The 20,630-nt window shown below is 40.0% G+C and overlaps 1 protein-coding gene across 1 annotated transcript in view; it reads left to right on the top strand.

The window, feature by feature from the left end:
- The window catches only part of NEK7 (NIMA related kinase 7), a 61,166-nt gene that overhangs the window by 17,124 nt on the left and 23,412 nt on the right, over positions 1 to 20,630 (top strand). Inside the window, exons 4-5 of the mRNA XM_032191907.1 lie at positions 7,240 to 7,302; positions 7,860 to 7,970. Coding sequence (XP_032047798.1) covers positions 7,240 to 7,302; positions 7,860 to 7,970 — 174 coding nt within the window. The remainder of the gene's footprint in view (positions 1 to 7,239; positions 7,303 to 7,859; positions 7,971 to 20,630) is intronic.

The raw sequence follows: 20,630 nt of genomic DNA on the forward strand, positions 1-20,630 counted from the left end.
TGTAGAATGCTATTGGAATAGAAAGTATGACTTGGGTAACCTATAGGGAAAAAAAATAAAAAAGGTACTTCCTAGCTGTATCATGAAATACTACCTGGATTGGCTTACTTGCCATGTTTCTCTATTGGGATAGTGTCTCCAAATCCCACACCTCATGTTTAAAACAAAAACAAAAAACAAACACCACCAACAAAAAGCGGGAGCAAAAACAAGCAAACAAACAAAAACAAACAAAAAAGAAGAAAACCGACACACTGAGATCTGGACTTATTTCTGTTTTCCCATTATCTTCCCTTTTTCATCTCACATCTTAACAACTACATGTCTTCCTTTCTGAGTTTGCGAGTCTTATTCTCCCTCTTTCTTCCTCCCCCCAAAAAGCTTCATTTTCCTGGCTGGGTTGAGTCCGTAGCTCCCTTCCTGTCTATTTGACCAGTGGTTCCCTCTGCTTGTCTTTGCCTTCAAGGTCTGATGTGGCTGTTATTCTTCAGTTATCCTCTCCCAGTCTTACTGGATCTCAGGCCTTTATTTGTTCCAAAAGGATTGCCAGCCTTGATTTTTATTTTTTTTATTTTTAGTGAAGCTTTCTGACAAGAATGTTTATTTCCTGCTATTAAAATTGTACTTGGCTGAAATATGTACAATATTGATAAATGTTGCATTAATGTGTACAAAATGTATGTTTGTGCAACTCAACGTGAGCAGAAGCAAGTGGCAGTACGATGCTGTGGGAGGAAGGACAAGCAGATGGTGACAGAAAGCGCTCTTTCTGAGTCTGTGGTTGTTGCTGAGTCCAGATGATATGAAGAAGTAGAAATCTTGATTTGGTTTACAGTCGGATATGTAGCAGGGTGAAAACTATTTAATTTGCAATTTCTTTCTAGCAGTTTAACCAGAATACATAAAATTAATTGTTGGGTGTTTTCTTCTCGTTCTACCCTTCATGTTTCATCTTCCTGTGTATGGTTAGCCTGCTTGGAGTTAGGGAAGTGGTATTTATCATGATTAGGTGCTCGCTTTTTTCACGGAACCATGTTTTTGAGATGCTGTTGTAATACTACCTAAATAAAACCAGAATTATGAAACAAATCTTTATTCTTCACTTTCACTAATGTCTGAGTGACACTGGGTCGAAGAAACATCAGGGAAGATCAACTGCAGATAAGCTACTAATGTAGCAGTCTACATTTGAAGAGCTTCTAGTTAAGTTTCTTAACAAGTGTGAAGTCCAAAATACATGGAATAGCCTGAGGAAGAAGCGGAGCATCTCTACCACTACCACTGTAAATAATCCTTGCAAAAGAACCATCAATACCCTTAGGTACCACTACATGTCATTCTGGGCAATAAGCACTCTAGTGGTTGCTTGGAAAGGGGAAGAAATCCTCACAAACTGTTCTCAAAAGACAAAACCACGGAACATCTTTTGTAAATGGTTACAATTGTTTTATCTCTCGTCTCTTGGTCCTTGTTCTTTCCAGAAGCCTGCAAGATACTTCCAGAACCAAGACTGGTAATTAAATTTCAAAATGCTACAGAATAGCAAAAACAGGGGCATCAGAGAGGAGGTGCATTTTATGGTATGTAATAAACTCCTACCTCTCTGACCAGTCTTTGTTCCATGGAAATGCAACCTACTTGTCTTTGTTGATCAGTTATATTTATAAAAGTTACCACTTCTACTGTCGTTCTCCCCGCTGTTTGACTGTGTATAACAACACAGGTACAGATCACCTTTTTTTCAAAGTTCTTAGATTGGACCAACTTCTTGAGCAACAGTTCTTCAATGATATCAGGCTTGGCAAGATGCTCCTTCTATTTCAGACCTAAAGGAAGGACTGAAAAGCTTCGGGAGCCCCCCCTGTTGCACAAAGTCTCTGCCCTTCATTTGATAATCAGTCAGCGCATTACAAAGCAGGACAGTGTGAGCACTGACGGTTGGTTTTGTGTTAGGTGGAGCTGTGAAGTGTGGAACTGGTATGAACTTAGATATGAGGGGCTTAAAATGGTGTATTTTAAGAATGTAACACAAGACTTGTAACTGTAGTCTTACTGTCACTGACTGGATATTGTTTGTTTGATATGGTATTTTTAAAATAAACCTCGGCTACTCAAACTATTAGGTGGAGCTGCACATTTCAATACAACTGCAGATGGTGTTGAACGTTTCTGCTTCACGTTGTTCCATCTTTCCTTCCCTTTCCCTCCAGTATCGGAGACCCCTGTGTTTGTGATTCAAAACCGAATCCTTTTATCTTGCGCTTACATTCATTATTCATTGTGTATTGTCAGTGGATTGCTACTTCAGGCTTGAATTAGAGATAATTAATCTTAGGGAAGCACTTGTAATTTTACACGTTATGAAGCACTCTTGTCTTAGCACAGCAGTGCAGTGGTGGCAAAATGCTCAAATGCTCCTTGTTGCTGTTCAGTGTCTCAATATTTGTGTGCATTCAAGTCTTTATTTTGCTTATTTGTCTGTAGACTTACGTTGTGGCAGGCATGTTCATGTTTTGCTTTAGAAGAACTTTTTGTTAGGTCATCTTTCCTTTATACAGCTTTTTTAAGCAGAACTAGATTAAATTGACATTTAAATGGTAAGGTTAAAAGACTTCTATTCTTACTACTGAAGAAGAAGTCTTGGAAAAGTGCTGGAGGAGTAAGCGCTCCTCTTCAGAGCGAGAGGAACGGAGCAGGCTCCCACCTTGGCATGTTTTGAAAGCGGTACCATGTGAAGGAACACTGACACATTCATTTCACTTCAGAAGCTGAGTTAAATCAGTCGTTGGTAATTGCGCAAATACCGTCTGCACTTAGGAGCTACGGCTTGATGTTTTCCATCTGGTGGTGAAATGTTTTTCAACCTTCTTGCTCTGCGCAGAGCTCTCAAGGAGCAGGAGCAGTGTGTGAGCATCTATGTCAGAAGTTTTCTCAGGAATTTCATTTCATGTGTTGCAACCTTTTTGTTTAGCTTACACATCTGTGCGGGGAACAGTTTGTGTTCTGGATCTTAAAATAGCTTAGAAATGGTTCTAAAAGTACGGCTATCTCCTGACAGTACTTAAAACTGATATTTCCAGAATGCCAAAAGAATACAGTTTCAGGAAGAGCTTTAAAAGGTCCTCTTATATCTCTTGAGCTGTTTTTGCCTAATTGTTTTCAGGAATTAATTGCTAAATAGGGCATGGCACTCCTCAAAATGAGGCTTTTGATTACACTTTGTGAAAACGGATGCATCATAAAAATATTTAATATAATTTTTGCATATTAATAGGTTTTTCACAGCAAACATAATTAGTTTGTAGAAATGTTAATCTTACCAGAGTCCTTGAAAACAGAAACCAGGGAAGAGTAATTAACATTTTAAATAAGATTGCATTATACTCCATGCAATTTGTATGGGCTAGAAAAACACAGCTACGACCTGCATTACCCCGCGATCCTGACCTTGTAAGCGGAGTCAAGAGTTAACATTTGTTGTTAGTACAACTGATGGCCAAACCGGCTGACCAAAATGCAGCACTTCCCATTATTAGCCGATTACAGCGATGCTAATAATTGTAGTCTAATTACTGCTAGTGCCCAGCAGTCGATGTGCACAGCCCTCACCCTCCTGGCTGGTCCGGGGTGTCCCCAGCGCCCCGAGCTCCTTGCCGGGAGGAGGATGCAGGAGGTGGCAGCTCCTTCCTCCTCCGCTACCAGCTGCCCCCTGTTAGTTTTGACATGCACTTGGAAGATTGTTTTTAAGCTTTTAAACTCTTTCACTGTGGCTTCCGTTTTGTGGTGTGTGTCGTTCGTCAGTGCCGAACCATTTTGTGGTGCTGAAGTGCAGAGGGTTTGGGTTCTGGTCGCAGTAGTCGCCCCGGGAGCTGACACGGGTTTGAGCCTGGGATCCAAGTGGAGCGGCTTGGCAGACTGGAATGATAATCTGATGGGGAGGAGAGCCACTGCCAGCTGTTGGATGTGATAGGGCAGGGGTTCCTCACATGCCATGGACTGGATGGTGTGTTTTTATAACTTTGTTGCTGGAGGAGGTTAATGTCTGAGAAACTGGAGTTCTGGATTTTTAGGAAGAGGCCTTTACAGTCTGTTCAGGTTAGATCTGGGCCAGAATTGTGGATGTTCAGATGGTCTGTCTTCGTGTTTGTAAGGATCTCATAAGACTCAGTTTTTCTTAAGTGTGTTATTTTATTAATGTCTGAAATACCAAGTTTAGATGAAGCTGAGACAGATTTGCCACTGGGCTGTGTGAAGTGTAGCAAAACTGGAGGGGAGTCATGTTAATAAACCTTACGTCTGACTTTTCCTGGGATCAGCTGCTTGGCCTAGCCTATGCTCTGTGACAGCTTAATAACGAATTGGAAATACAGGGAATGCCAGCCAGAATACCTGGACAAAATGTTGTCTTTTTCTTCCCTATCCCTTGATCCCAAATCTTTCCTAGTCCTGCGCATAGGGCTTTTCTGTGTTCTGTTACACCTCTCTGAGGGGTCATGGTTTACGTCCTTACTAGAGGGTAGCTTATTTAAAAACAAACAAAAAATACTCATGATGCTTGCTTGTTTAGGTGTGTTGGGAAATACTGCTCATATAGGTAAGTCTGTTAGTAAGCAGGTGTCTTGTATTTTTGTATGGGTGGTGATGGATAGGTTGCATGGGCAGCCTGTTGTCTGCTGGTGTTGCTCTATTCCTTTACAAATACCCATCTCTTACGACAGAGAAGTGAGAATTATTCTCAATGCAGGATAACAGCATCTAATTTCTACCTCTTCACATTTGAGGAAGGTCCAGAGCTTGGAAGCAGTCCTCATCTGCCACGTGCTCTGGCAGCCTCTGCCGAAGTTGTTATACACATAAGGTCGATTAACTGCCTGTGAGGGTTTGGCTTAGGTCAAAGTATTCTGTGCTCAAGAACAAAGAATCAAAATGTGTGTTTCCAGTGTAAACCCAGTAGAGAATTAAAGTGCTTGGTCACTTAGAGGTAATCTGCAACGACCTGGGAAGTGTTTATGGAATTTGCCCATGGTAAAACTAGCAGAAATACCAGGTAAGGGATTGAGGGAGGAACTGAAACTGAAACAGTCATTAGCAGGTCCAAACTCCTCTCTCTTTTCCCCGGCCACATTGCAGGTCTTCTGTTTTTAAATCTTGAAACTGTGTTTTGAATAATTCCTCTACACTGCATGACCAGGTAATTTGTGTATGATTTTCAGTTTAAAATTCTGTTTGCAGCTTTGATTAGGCTCTGCGGTATGTTGGGAGTTCTCCCTATCTGCACCTGGATCTCTGCATCATGGATAAGAAATGTTATTATCTCATGATCAGGCTTAGCAGACATGCACAACTTTGCCGTGCCCCTGTACTTTATCCCCCTGCTACTCAGTGCACACTTCCACTGATTGTTTTTCGGAGAGGGGGGTGTGAGGTTTTCCTTTTGCTGGTCTCATAGTTTACTGCCAAAGACATTTGTGATCTCATGCCTTCCAAGTACTTTCCCTGTTAATGTGCTACCTCTAATATTTTGAAGTTTCCTAAGTATTTCCTAGAAAAAAATATTTCAGTCCGTCATGACAGTAGCAGGTGGTAGGACTTTTAGTCTATTGTCAAGGCGATTAAAGAGCAATGCTTTTTCATTCAGATTTAAGATCTACAGCAGATGCAGGCTGTTTCATCTCCTTCACTAAATGTGTTTTCCCAGCCTTAATAAATAAACTCTTGTCTTTTGCATCAATGCTATTTGCCGTTTAATACCTGTACCTCTAATTTCACATATAGTACTAACGCTTTTCTTCTCTTACATCTGAAATTGCTTTATTTCTTAGTGTTAGCATTCCTTTCTTGTTACTTACCCTGCTGTGTGTCTGTTATATCCTCCTCAGCCGCCTCCTTGAATAATTACTTGTAGCTCAGTCTGTTTATTTCCCATCATCCTGGCATTAATATACAAGTAGTTGTGAGATGTTTTATTCCCTTTCTTGGTAGAGTAGTTTTGTTTTCTCCTTTCATTCCTTCTCTCCTGTTTCTTCTTTTTTTCCCCATCTCCAGGCTTGGCATTTCAGTTCCTGACTTAGCTGTCTTTTTGAGAAAGCGAGTCTTGCATCCGCTGCAGTCTGGTTTTTGTGTGTCAGATCCACGGGCAGGAGATGAGGTGGGCTTTCTGAGGGGAGCAGCGGCTAGACAAGAGCATATGTGCTCTCAGAGGGCTGCGATCCGCTACTGGTATTCTTCTGTGTAGCTCCACATCTGGTAGGCAGGCCTGTCCGAATCCACTTCTTGGATTTCGAAAGTAATGTGGAATGAGAGAGGAAGGATTCACTGGAAATGCACCAACTTGGTCACTTCTAAGGGGGATTTATCACTTGGTGGCACTATATGGAGAGATGCAAATCTGAGAAAGTGAAGTGCAAAGGGAATCCAGGGTGGTAAAAACAGTGAAAATGGAAAGAATTTAGGTCAAATATAAATGTGGGTAGAATGAGGATAAGGACTTTTAATGACAGGAAAAAAATTGCTGCAAACAGAAATTAGTGGAGGGTAACGTGGTTAACCGTGGAAGAGGCAAAGATGAGATCCATTGCAGAATAATTTGGAGCAGATGGGAGGTGGAAAAAAATGATGAGCAAAGGTGCCTAACTGTAAAAAGCTATAAAAGTCAAGGTGACAGATGAAAAAAGTGCTCTAGTAAACAAATTACAGAACCCAAATCGCTTCTTCCCTTGCTGAAGGGAAGGAAATGGGAGAGAAAGAATCAGAGGTGACAGTGAAGTTTTGATCCTGAGGGAGTAAAAGTGCATGTGTTATTTAAAACAAAAGGACTGTAAGAAGAGATTAAGAAAGGCAGGCATGCTCAGTCCTAGAAAGAATCCGTCTCTGATAATGGTGTGGTAGGTGTGGGAGAAATACCTGACACTTGGACTAGAACCATCTTGAAGGAGAAGTGCTGAATTATTGCCATGTATTTGAGTAGATATGCAGAAGTGGCGGCTGAGTTCGTGGAGGACCTGTACTTCCAGTGTAGTTGTTTCCTATGAAAAGGCTAAAAGTACTGATATAGCACCAAAATCAGTATGTGGGCATTGCAATGTTTACAATTGCACTAAGAGCATTAGGAGTATTTCGTATTACTGTATTATATTTTGCTCATGTGAAACTTGAACTGCTCTATAGATGCTATGTGATAATAACAATGACTCAGTTTGCTTTTTTTAATCACTTAATTGTCTTATCTCTTGTGTGTAGATATTTGATTTAATGGATGCCAAAGCCCGTGCTGACTGCATCAAAGAAATAGATCTTCTAAAGGTAAAAAATACTTATCTTGAATACAAATGCAACTATTATCAAAGTACGTTATTTTTTTCATAGATACACCTGAAGTGTCCACTGGTAGCTGTGTAGAGCTTTAATAAGTCTCACTTAAGGAATCTATAATCTATAATTGCTTTAAAAGTTAAAATAGAGAATTCAATCCTATCGAAAAATGCATAACTTCTCAAGTAGAAGTTTCTACTAAGCATGTGATACTGTAGTTAAGTGTCTTGTGTGCAAGAAAAAACTGATTTCAAAAATTGGCCCAGCTGTTTCATCAGGTTGTATCATACTATTGCACAGATGCATTGAAAGAAAAGATCCTTTAAAGTACTGACATGAATCATTGTCTCGATCCTAAAACTCCACCATGTTCTTGCAGGCTTGCGTGTTACTGCAAAATGTTCATCTGTAAATGCTTTTCATAAAAGCCTGTACTGTTTGTATCATACTATAATATATCTTAGGTGTGTTATTTGCCTAAATAAAAATATTTTATTCATAAAATATAAGACACTACACTAAAACATGCGTTGTATATCTTTTCTTAGCAACTGAATCACCCAAATGTAATAAAATACTATGCGTCATTCATTGAGGACAATGAACTGAACATAGTCTTGGAATTAGCTGATGCTGGAGATCTTTCTAGAATGATAAAGGTAGGAATTAACTTTTAAAAATTATTATTGCTAAAAGGTTTCAGTGTTAAACTTCTTTGACTTGCTTGTTCTGCTTGCTCACCGGTGAGTTGAATGCAGTTAAAATGGCAAAAACTGTGGAGAAACTTTGAGTATTTGTACTGACTTTTTTATGTACGCCCAATACTGATGCTTAACAGAAGTATTTTTTACACTGTTAACTATAGTGTAAGTGCAGGTGAGGACATAACTAGACTTAATTATATTATTTTCTGTGGGGAGAAAAAAAAAAGCTAATGAAAAGCACTTTCATCACCATTTAGAAGAGTGCTTTTTGATGGCTTTCCTGATTTTGGCACAACTGTGTTTTGTGTTAGAACATTCTGTACTTTATGATAGTCTTGAAAGCAGAGGGGGCTGGTGTCACAAGGCAGAAGTGATTTTCTGTGTCTTGAGCTCAAACTGCTAATCAGTCTAGCAAACAAAATAATGTTTGAAATGGAAACCACTGCATGGTTTTGTAGGCCTGGTTAAATATGTTATCTTGAGAATAATGTATTTTGAAAATGTATTTTGTATTTCGATTGAAATCATGTACAGTGAACTTGCTGATAAGTGAGTGTGTGCTATAGGTTAGGTGTTTTTTTTTGTATTCTTAAGTGCCAGTTCTTTAGCTCATTGGAAAAAAAAAATTATCTAGGAGCTGTTGTATGAACTTCATATGCTGAAACTTGCATTAACTTTTAATCAGCTTCTTTTTTAATCTTTGTTTGTCATCTGACAACCACCTCCCCTGTTTCCCTACCCTTTTTCCACTGGGTCTTGGTTTTATGAAGTCCCTTTGGTGTACTTTCTTGTGTGTGCACCAACTTTATTGTTGTCAACATAGTGTAAGTCAGGGAACAAATACTGCCAGTCCATTAGCATTCTCTCAGCAACTGCCAGGCACAGAACAGAGTTGTGCTGTTTTGTTTAGGACCTACATGAATGGAGAATGTTAATTTCTTCATTAATGACTTTCATAGTTACGTGTTTTTTTTTTTTTTTTTTCCTTTGAGCTTTTTGGAGAATGTGCTCTTCTAGATTGGTAACTATAAGGTAGGATGGTCAAAATTGGGTTCTAAACAGGTTGACAGGGTTCTGTTAATATTTATATCCAAATCTGATATTTTTCTTCATCTCATGAATTATTAATTCTGTGGGCTTACGTTTCATAAAACATAAAGGAAGGTTTGTCTTTTCTTTGCAATGTTCAGTTTTGACACAACAGTTATTAATATGAGTACTCTGTGACAGATTGCCTTATGGCATGTCTGGTCTTATGACCCATTGAAGCTTTTTCTGCCCTCCTTCTCCCCCCTTCTTCTTTTTTTTTTTTTTTTTTTTAATCCAATGTGTGAATAATGGCTCCTTCAGTGCAGTTGGCCTCATTACACCTTGTCCAAGTCGGTGGGTATTTCTTTCAGGCTCAATCTTGGAGGCAGTTTGTGATTCTCCTCTTAACACAGGGATCATGTTTAATGTAGCAAACTTAGATTGCTGTTTGATGTTAATGACAGCCTATCAGGCTATTATTAAATATGTATGAGGTGTCACAATGCACTCAGTCTTCATGCTGCTTGTGGAGGAAGTGATTTGGTAGACTATTTGGATGATATCAGCGTTAAGTGTGGATGCATCGGTTACAGTGTCTTTTGAACAAAATAGTTTAAAAATTGCCTGAAAAATAAAAAATATGTAATGGGGTGGAAACTTCTTAGCAAAATATCTGCCTGTCACGTTACAAAGGTCAGTAACTGTGTCGTGTTGGTAATAAATAAATAAATAATGAAGCCATGCTTTGGTTTCCAGTATTCTTGCTAGTCTGCTGCTTTAAGTTTGTTGGAGGATGTCGTGGCACCCCCAGAAGAGTGGTTGGGTATCTGGCTGCTGTGTGATTTGTAGAAACAAGGTTGGAGCATGTTTTTGAAATTGTAAATGACCACAGTTTGAATGACAGTGAAACCACCGCGAATGTCAAGGAAAACTGCTTAACTGGTTTACTTGGGTATTTGTTATGACATTATTGGCACATCGGAGAATGCTCGCAAAGCTGCTGTGCCTCACAGTGCACCTTAATGAATTCTTTAGTTCTTCCCTTAATGAACCACGTCGTCGCTGTCCAGCTTTTATACTGTCCCTCTTGTTACCTGTGAATAATACTCTCTTTGTCCCCACTGAGTAGACAACTGAGGAAAATCACTTGATGTATTCATACTGAGGACCAATAATGGATTCTAATAGAATTAATAGAATTTGCTGTATGGAGGAGAAAAAAAAAAGTAAAAAGTTGTGCATTGGCATTTACGAATCTCATAATGAAATCAGAAGCATCTCATGCGTGCTCTCTCTTCTCTCCCTGTGCCCCCCTGCCCCAATTTAATCCGGTGATTGAATAAGAATCTCACTTTATTCCTGCCCCCCCCCCCTCCGGATGTTTTGTCTCTCACAGAAATATGTTTCTGTACAGCCTTTGTTTTTAACAGCCAAATCCTTGACCATGTCACGTTAGTCACCCAGAAGAAGAGAATTACTGGTGTCTGGGAGATACTCACTGGGTTATAAACTTGGTTTGGCACTGGACCATACAGCTGGGTGCTGCGTAAGCGCTGTGTAGAGATGGGGGAAGAAGGAAAGAGAAGTCTACATTGCTGGGTAGTATTGCAGTGAAAAGATGGCAAATAACTGCTGTACCTGTTCCCAGTTGCTTGTGGTTGTCAGGGTTTGTGGCCTCCACTGTGCAGTGTGGTGGTCTGAGGGTGATGCAGCTCCCGAGGTTACAGGTAGCTGATGGAGCCCCCGGGTTGCCTCGTCACACCACCTCCTTGCAGTGCAGACGTGTTGTAAAGCAGGGCTGGGGCTTCATCTCCTTTCCTATTAGTCACGGCTCTCTTCCACCACGGACAGGCTGAACAGCGTTCTGTGGGAGCACAACTGCTGACTTGGACAGGATTTCTTTTTTTTTTTTTTTTTTTTAATTTTTAAGCAACAATTTATATGTATTGGATAAAGAAAATGCCATAAACAAAAAAGAATCTGCTAATTGCATTAGCCAAGACACCACATTAGAATGATTCAGGAAAAAAAAAAAAGCAAGCTTGTGCTAAAGGTGCTGAAATAATATAATTTCAAGTCTTGCAGAATAATTAGGATGCTTTATTTAAAATTAAAGTTACTAGGTGTTAGAAGGGATGTTTTGAAGACACTGCAATGTTTGTTTTAAATACGATCAGCAAAAAGCTTCTAGGTCTATTTCCTTTTTATAGATATTTTTAGTTTTTCTGGCAAATAATCTTACTACACCAAAAAAAATGCAAACTTTAAACTGAATATGTCAACCAGATCTTAAGGAACTAAATCATGTTTTGGGAGTGAGCTTGAAAGCTTTCATCTAAAAAGTTGAAAATCTGTTAGCTAGCAGCTTCCTCAAGAAATGGGGAAAAAAAATCAAATTCCACAAAATGTCACGTAGGCACTTTACACACTGTTCAGAGAATGCTTTAATGTATATTTTTTCAGGGTTAAGTTTAAAAATAAAACACTACAATTATCTAAGTTAAATAGGCAAATATTTTAAAACAGGAAAAATGTGTAAATGGTATAAACTTCATACTGATTCCTCTTTTATTTTCTTTTTTTTTCTGTAGTTGGGAACAGTATTCTTTGTCCTTATCTATCTATCTATCTAGTTGTGCGTGCGGGGTGAGTGTACATATTTGGATGTTTGTATATTTATATATTTAAATGGGACAACTTAAACAGTGATAGTTATTTCCTTGCAAGCAACTGACGTGTATCTAAATCGCCAGTTGTGGCATTGCAGTGGCTGGGCCTCTGCTTAGACAGGTTTTAAGTCTCATTGATTTTCATTTTGATGTTTCACCTCTGATGGGTATTTTGGGCTTCCCCGTGTGAAATAGCATCAGGCAGCTCTCCTCTCCATGTGGCCTGGGATGCAAACCCTCCCTCCTCTTTTGATGCCAAAAGATGTTAGCAGTGAGCTTCTTTGGAACTCATTGGCAGTGCTGAAGGTGTACCGCAGGCTTTTTGGTACATTTCAGAGCACACATTGGCTCTAACTTGACTTTGTTTGATTGGAAGAGTGCAAGCTGACCCCTTCAGAGTGTGTTTCTGAAAGATGTATGATTTAGTAGAAGGCTAGGGAAAAGTGCATTATGCTGCCACGGTGTGGTTTTTATTCATTTGTTTGTTTTAAAATCCAGTAAGCAAAAATCCAGTAAGCATTTCTTCTGAAAAACTGTAGCCCTCATGTAATAAAGCAGATACAAAACACGGAAAGTGGACTTCTCTTAGAGTGATGGCCGTGAAAACTCACCCGAACTGAAATTCTTTGAAGAGAAGAGTTCGTATTGCCCAGCAGGAACTGCAGGAGCACAGCAGCCCAAGTGGTGAATTCCCATACACGCAGAGCTGCACGAGCCTCTTGCATCTCCTAGTGCCGGCAGCGCTGCGTGCCACCCGAGTGACTATGAATGCTTCAATCTATAGCACAGGTGACTGAAATGAAATTGTTTTGCCAGAAATAGCTTTTTCCCAGATGCTTTGGATGAGCGTAAACTTTCCTGTCCTTTGAAGGGTATTTGTTCTTTCTAAAAGCAGAGAGAAGGGAGCAGTCTGAGCAGAACGTGGATGAACGAGTACACGGGGACACGCAGCCGGGCGCTCCTGGAGCAGGGAGAGGATCTGACTGGGACTGGGGAAGGCAAGTGAGCTGGGACTAGCTGGTGAGCAGTTTGGAGACAAGGTGGGCTGGGAAGTGGCCACACAAGGCGTTAGAGGCTGAGGAGTGTAGGAGAATGAGAACAGGAGTAATGCACTGGGAGAAATGGGAGCCCCAGTGCTGAAGATGAACACAGTGAGCCGAGTGAAGGACTGACTGTTTCCAGAAGGTAGGACAGCCTGTGCGGGGACCCTGGGCAGACAAACAGACTGTCAGTAGGTGGACAGCCTGGCTGGGGTAATTTGGACAGGCTGGGGAGAGGCAGTGATTGCAAAAGCAGGAAAAATGGGTTGAAGAGACAGGAATGGGGAGAGGGCAGGTCTGGGACAGGGGGTAGAGGAGAGGCAGGCTGTGCAGGAGTTACAGATCCCCCAGAGGTAAGAGGAGCACAAAGAGCCTGTCCTGCAGGGGTACTGCCCTGCTAAGAGTGGAAGGGGACTGATGGTTCAGGAGTGCTGCTGTTCTGCTGCTGTCAGCAAGCGTGCACGAAGTCCGCTGGCGTACCCATCTGGTACCTCCTGAAGGATGATGCTCTGTTGTGCAAGTTGCTTGGTCAGCTCCAGCACTAGCTGTGGCTGTAAAAGAGCCAACTCTGGGAAGCTGCATGGAGCGATATGATGGAGAGCCTGCGTCTCTGTTGTTATTTTTATGCTTCTTTTAAATCCAGGGAATTGCATATAAGCTAAGGAAGCAACACTGAATCTGCAAAAGCAGGCATTCAGACCTAGCGAATTATACAACTGAGTATCTTACACTCCAGCAAATCACAGGTTTAGCTCTTCCTTGACAAACCACTGTTCTGCTCGGTGTTAAGGATGCAGCTGCTCTGGGTGGGAATTATGGTTGTGCAGTGCACGCTGTAATTTGTTGAGGCTGCGCTGCCGCCTTTGCTGTGGCTGTAGTTTCCAAGGCAGGGAATTAAAGGAAGACAAAGGTTTCCTGGTTAATGCAGCTGAATGCTGTTCCAGAGACTATTCTTTCTTACTGCCTCTGGTACTGCTCGTAAGGGATACTGTATAAACCCCTTCAACTGCTTTTTTGATGGGAACTGTAATTGCTTATTCTGTATTTCTGATAATCAAGGTAGAACTGGGGTTTGATTTGTAGAAGTACTGAGCGTTCACAGCTTCATCTGATCTGAGTGGAAACTGTGCTTTGAAGATGAACTGTTTCATAAAGCTAAGTATGTTGAAAAGGAGGTGCTCAAGATTGGTGCCAAAAGTAATTAACACTTTTGATCTTAATTCTTTGCTCCCCATTCTAGTCTGTAAAATAGGGATATTACTATCTCATCAGTTTTAAGGCCATTTGTGAAGATAAACCTTACGAAGTTTATTTCATGAATTTGATGTTCCAAGGGTGTGTATCAGGAAGCTTCCCTCCCCAGTTTATATTTAATAATAGGCTTTGAATAGTGCACACTAAATAAAGCCTTGAGACATTTTGAAACTGCTCATTAACTGAGTGCCATGAGTGAATGAGAAAAGGGTCTTTTGAAATAATAATTAAAAAAAAACAAAAAAAAACAAAAAAACAACACAACTGAAAACTGCTCACACACTCTCGAGGGAAGAAAGTCTGGTGGCTTTAATTCTGAGGGTTTTTATACGCATATTTGCATCCAAACGCTTGACATCGTGATTTTGAAAGAAGGATTTTTTAAAAGTAGTTTTTAGGCATTTTTTTTTAATGATAATGATTTATTAGGACTGGCAAATGCAAGTTTTAAAAAGTGTCTCCTGACTTGTAGCATTTTTGTTTAGCATTTGCTTATGTTTCATAATACAAAGCTGTTTAGCATCTTTGTGAAAGTATGACATTAACAAAAGCATCAAATATTTGCATTTTTTCCTCAATATTCTTTCATTTTGTGCCACCTTTATTCTTAGGTTGTTTTTCTTGTGTAGGCATTTTGGAAAATATTTGGAAAAGACAGCATCACTCAAAGAAGCACAAAGTACTGGGGATGCTCTAACACAGCATTTGTTACGTAGAGACCAAAAGATCAAAACTAAATGATTATTTTTTAATGCCTTTTCTTAAATGCTAAACTTGGGGCTTTGAACCAGTCAGGTTAATTTTTGCCACTAATGTTTTTAGTGCTACTAAAAAGCTTTTTCTTAAACTTTTTTTTTTTTTTTGAATTGAAAAAATGTCTCCTTACTCAACTTGGTTTATGTGTGCTAGTTACGTAGTAAGTAACAACCGAGGCTGTTCCCAGGGGAAGCAGAGTCACTGTGAGTGCAGTTGTACAGTCACGAAAGAAAAAGGGAAGGCAGAGCCGTGTCGGGGCAGGGAAGCTGCTTCTGGTAAGCTCTTGCTCCCCGTACATGTGCTGTCCCCTTGCCTTGCCTCTCAGCTCCCAGGCGAGCAGTGGCAGCGGTTCACCACGTGCAGGTAAGGTACCTGTGTGTGCCAGGGGAGGGAACGCTGATGTCTGCCTCTGCCACTGGGACAAGGAGAATAACCAGGCAGATTTCCTGCTCAAATCAACGCTGTTTTGTCAGATGGACAGTCCCCGTCTCGCAGACAGCGTGCCTGAAGCTATTGTGTAAGCTGGCTGGCGTTCCTCTCAAGGCATGTAATGGTGTCAGTCATCTACGTGGAGTTAACTTGGTGTTAAACTTCCCTGCTCTGTTCGGATAGCTCCAGCTGCAGCAGAAGTGCTTGGGGTGTTTCATCTCCGCCTTCGCCCACTGGAGCAAGAATTGTCTGCCTCCCTGACTCTTCAGAGAGAAGGGCGAACGGAAAGGTGTTCCTAACCAATGGTTCCTAGTGCCTTTCTTGTCTGAGATGTCCTGCAAACAATGCTGGAGGATTATTTTTAGGTGTTCACCCAGTTTCTGTAAATTTTCCTATGTTAGTGTGTGTACTGTGTGAGTAACTTGCTGAGAACGGAGAGAGGATTTCCAATTTGTCTGCCTTATTTGTAGGAAACTGAAAAACCAAAACAAAAACCTTAAAATGGTAACCTCTGTATTTACTGTGTCATGCCATTGCTTTTTATTAGGAGGTAGAGTTAATGATTCAAACACAGATCTCACATCTTCATGCTGTACCAGGTTTCCCAAGGGGATTTATTGGAGAGAGATGCATGTAAACAAACACTGTTGAATTTAAACATGTGGCTGTGTGTTTTAAGAAGCCCTGCTCAGCGGTAACTGCAGGGACAATGAAAATGATGCAGTATTAGAAATTTTATTCTAGTGGCTCTGCAAGTAGATCTGGTTTTGTTAGGTGATCTTCATCTCCAAAAACTCTGTGTTCCTTTTTTTTTTTTTTTCTTTTTTCTTTTTTTTTTTTTCATGAGCAAACCCATTAGGTGGAACAGAGTGACTGTAGGTCAGGTAAAATGAAACGAGTCCTTGAAAAGGCAATTGGATGGAGATACATATCTATCTTGAACATATCTCTCTCTATATTCAAGTGATTTTGGTCAGAGCTCTGTAAGGGATCACAGTTCAATCAAGAATGTTACTAGCAGTCCAATTAATAGATGATTAGCATAAAAATATATACTAAACATGGAAATAACAGAATTTTGACTTGTATTTTTCTTGCAATATTTCTATTTCTTTTAAGTAGGTGTCTTTATTTTGATTGTGTGTGAAAGGAGAATATGTTTGAGGAGAAGTTTCTCTTTTTTTTTCTTTATTTGTTGTTAGTCTGTTTCTCCTTGGGGGAGGGGGGCACACTTTCCTTTTGGTAGCCTGGCATTCTGCTGAACAGAGCCAGACAAAGCTCCTGGGACACTGCTTTTCTGCTAGAACTATAGAACCTTTTAAATAGAAAATAATTTGTATAGAAACTCCATTTCTAGATGTGAGTCTCAGAATCATGCAGGTGTTGCTATCCATCTCTACCAGTCTTTTCTGATCCAGAAGCCCTTGCCAGTTCAGGTTTGTTCCTGTGGCATTGACAAGGAGACTCCTGCCTACGCTTCCATGGTTTCCCACTGTGACTGTGCAGCCTCCTCTGTCCTCTCTGTGTTTGCTTCGAGCCAGCAGTGTGCCCAGGTGGCCAAGAAGGCCAACAGCATCTGGCCTTCATCACAAATGGAGGGGCCAGCAGGACCAGGGGAGTGATTGTCCGCTGGTGACACCTCAAATACTGCACTGAGTTTCAAGTCCCTCCATACAGGCAGGGTATTGAGGCGCTCAGGCATACGCAGGGAAGTGCAACAAAGCTGCTGAAGGGACTAGAAAGCAAGACACATGAGGAATGGTTGTGGGGACTGGGACTACTTAATTAGGAGGAAAGGAGGCAGACAGCAGACCTCATCTCTCTATGGTGGTGAGGAGGGTGTCAGTCCCTTTTCTCAGGTGACAAGTGTCAGGACGTGAGGAAACAGTCTTCAGTTGCAACAGGGGAGGTTTAGATCAGGTGCTAGGAAGAATTTCTTCACGGACAGCGGTGTGTCCCATCCCTAGAGGTATTTCAGAGATGTGTAGATGTGGTGCTAAGGGACATGGTTTAGCGATGGGACTCGATAGGTGAGGTTGGTGGTTGGACTTGGTGATCTTGAAGGTCTTTTCCAACCTAGATGAATGACTCTGTGATCCTGCATTTAAAAAGAATCCCAAAGAAACACAAACAGAAGTTTCTAAGAATGTCATTATGTGTTAGTTGGCAATTCCTTCCTGCATCCTTTTCCTCTTGATGAAGGTCAGATACCTTCCCAGAAGTATGTGCTTGTTGATTCACCGCGTTCTGATAAGTCAAGGTAATCAAATAGCAAAAAGTAACTTCATGATTTTGTAAGCCACCAGTGAAGTCCTGAGAACAGACACAGTTGCCATCAAAATGTGAAAGAAGGGAAAGGGAATTTCTTTAAAGGAAGGAAATGATCATTCCCTTTTTACTTTTTCCCTAGATTCTCTCTTTCAGAAGGCAGCTCTAGCCTAGAGCATGCACAGCAGCAAGACTCAGGTGAATGTTCTTCTGGGCTAGTTTGACACTAATTTAGGAGCAGAATTTTTTTTTTTTTACACTGACTCTGCAAAAACTGTTCAAATAATCAGTTTATCATCTCTCTGGAAGTGATGTTCACAAACCTCTTCATTTCTAAGAGTCTAGCTTTCATCTTAAACCCACATTTTTTAATTCCTTTCCTCCCTCCCCCCCCCATGTTTACTGAGGTCTAAACCAGCCTAAATCATACCTTAAAATTCTGTGAGATGCTACCATCAGAGCTGAACACTATATATATATATATATTTTAAAGCATGGCTGCAGAGGAATAGGCAGCCATACCTGAAATCTGCAATTTTACTGAAATCTTCTGTTCTTTGTCCATCTGCAGGAAATCCTTAGGTTTCTTACCAGAGCCAGACGTAGTAGCCCTGCATACTTCCTTTAGATTTATTCTCCCAACTGCCCTTGTTAAGCCTAGATAAGACCATTTGCTAATTGCTGTCACTTTTGCTTTTGGAATTTGACCTTTAAAGCATCATTTTTAGAAACCCGGTATAATTTCATGCTTTCATATTGACTTCAAACTTTTTCCCCATCTATCTTCCACTTTTTTTTCCTGTCTCCAAGAAATTGAATGGCATACGCTGTTTATGTGCAAGGCAGCTATATTTAACTTTACTAGGATGGAAACATTTGGAGACTATTTCATTTTTCTTCTAACAATTCATTAGGGAAAACCTGGAGAGTTCTATTTTCCCGTAATGAAACTGCTCAGTAAGACTGTAAAAAAGGGACAGAAAGACAAACTGGTGATATAACTTGCCTACCTTAAAGCTCTTTAAGGCATTTGAGTAGCAAATCTACATGCAGAAAAAAAATCTTAAGTTATATTAAATGACTGAATTGCAGTTTTATCTGTACTGACATTGTGAAAACTCTTCTAAGCAGCTTTTTGTGATTCCATTCTCAACAATGTAGATGGAAGATTCATGGAATACGGCTTTTGAAATGGCTAGTTCATGCTAGAAGACAGTCTGCTGCGTGAGCGTGCTCGGCGTTCTCTGTTTACCTGGTAAAACACTAGCTTGCAACACAGCCCAGGTTTTTAATGCACATACACTAACAATTTATTTTTTGCCCAGTTTCAACAACATTGAAGCTGATCTTTCACCTCAAACAGGACTTACGCTTTTTTTAAATGTCACACCCTAGAAGGTCAAGGATCAGAGGGACAACAGGACTGCCCTGTGAGCCTCAGATATGTGGAAAAAGCAAGAGAACAGGAAAACGCTGAAGATGAGATTAGTTCAGAAAGCTTTATGTCAGGGCATGCTTCTTTAAGGTCAAATTTGAAGAGGTGATGGTAACGTGGACTACTAAGGGTAACTTTTGATTGCATGGACCTTAGACTGCTTAATACACAACAGCACTAGGCAGTGAGCTAACACTGAAGTGCTCGTGGTGCTGCTGTGCCCTGCTACATTGAAGGATGTTATACTTCTGCTGTTGTCTTTTGCCTTTTGGCTTCTCCAAAGGAAATGGAGAAACCTGCAACCATTAGAACTGCATTTTTCATTGGAGACTGTTTTAAAATAAGGGAGAGAGAGAAAAGCATCCTGCTTTGAGTGCAGTTAACACATGCTATATGGATTTAATTATGCTGTTTGGCATAAAACAGGTGTAAATTTGACTGTTTCCAATCAACTTATATTTCTTGTTAGAAGGTAGGGGTCCAAACAAGAACGGGATTCCATTTCTTCATTGACATTTCTAAGAACACTGCATACTGGACTGTTTCCTAGAAACATACGATTTGTTTCGGCATCTAGTTTTGCAAAATCAGTCCTTCCTAGTGGTGGAGACTTTTCATCACTGTCTTGCTTATTGGTGGACAGTAGCCCAAGAAACCATTGAGAATATATATTTTGATGAAAAGAGTAACCAATTACTACACAAAATAATGTTCAGTGAATTTATCGTGAACATACAGGCATTTTCGCTTGTATGAATTCAGAAATAATCCAATGTCTTTGTTCAGTTTACATATTTTTAGCAAACTTAACAGCTCTCTTTGACATCCTCTCTAGATGGATAAACATACAAAATCTACAGGGCTAATAAGTAATGTTTTCAGGAAGAGAAGTTATTAGTATCATGAAAAATGGTAAATGCTTTCAGTAGAATGAGACTACATCTTAAATCGTTGTTATGTTGCATGCTGGCACTGTAAGAAGCGAAGCAGATTTTGTAGTGAAAGCCATCAGTGTATTTTTAAAGTACATAGGAATGGAAATCCATAATGGAAGGTATTTGTATTTCAGACATTTTGTGAATGGTGTTTCATCACTGCTTGTACTTAGATTTCAGTTAAAATAAATAAATAAAATCAGAATGTTTAAATAAAATACCTAGTTATAATTATGATAATTTCAGAATGCATTTTAAATCAAGGAACTACGCTTTCATGTGCACATACTTACATGTATTGTGTGTTTGTTTTTAAATGAAAAGAAACCTGGTCTCCATCTTCCTGTTGACATCAAACAATCCTCTGATATGCAAATCCAGCTATGGGGAGAACAGATACACAGGGCTTGTTTGGATTCAGTCCAAGACTGAGAAAATTATATTTAAACAAGTAATTTATATTCTTTGCCTCATTTAAATGAAAATGCATTTTTGAAATCGTCCCTATAACTAAAAACACTTTGGTGAAATTTTATGATCCTTTGTATGACTGATGCATTTTACAATAGCTATTTTAAAATCATTTTTCTTGTACTCCTGCACGTCTCTGTAATGTGTAGATGCAGCTGTCAACTTCTCAGTGGCACATTTGAACATAGCATATGAAAATATTTTTATTTTTCCAGGGTAATAAATGTTTGTTGTATGAACTTAGGGTGTGTATGATTGTGAATTGCGTATGTGTGTGTACACACACTATTAAAAGACATCTAGGTATTTTTCTTTCTATCTAAATTAAT

The sequence above is a fragment of the Aythya fuligula genome, chromosome 8 (genome assembly GCF_009819795.1).
Source record: "Aythya fuligula isolate bAytFul2 chromosome 8, bAytFul2.pri, whole genome shotgun sequence".
Taxonomy (NCBI): domain Eukaryota; kingdom Metazoa; phylum Chordata; class Aves; order Anseriformes; family Anatidae; genus Aythya; species Aythya fuligula.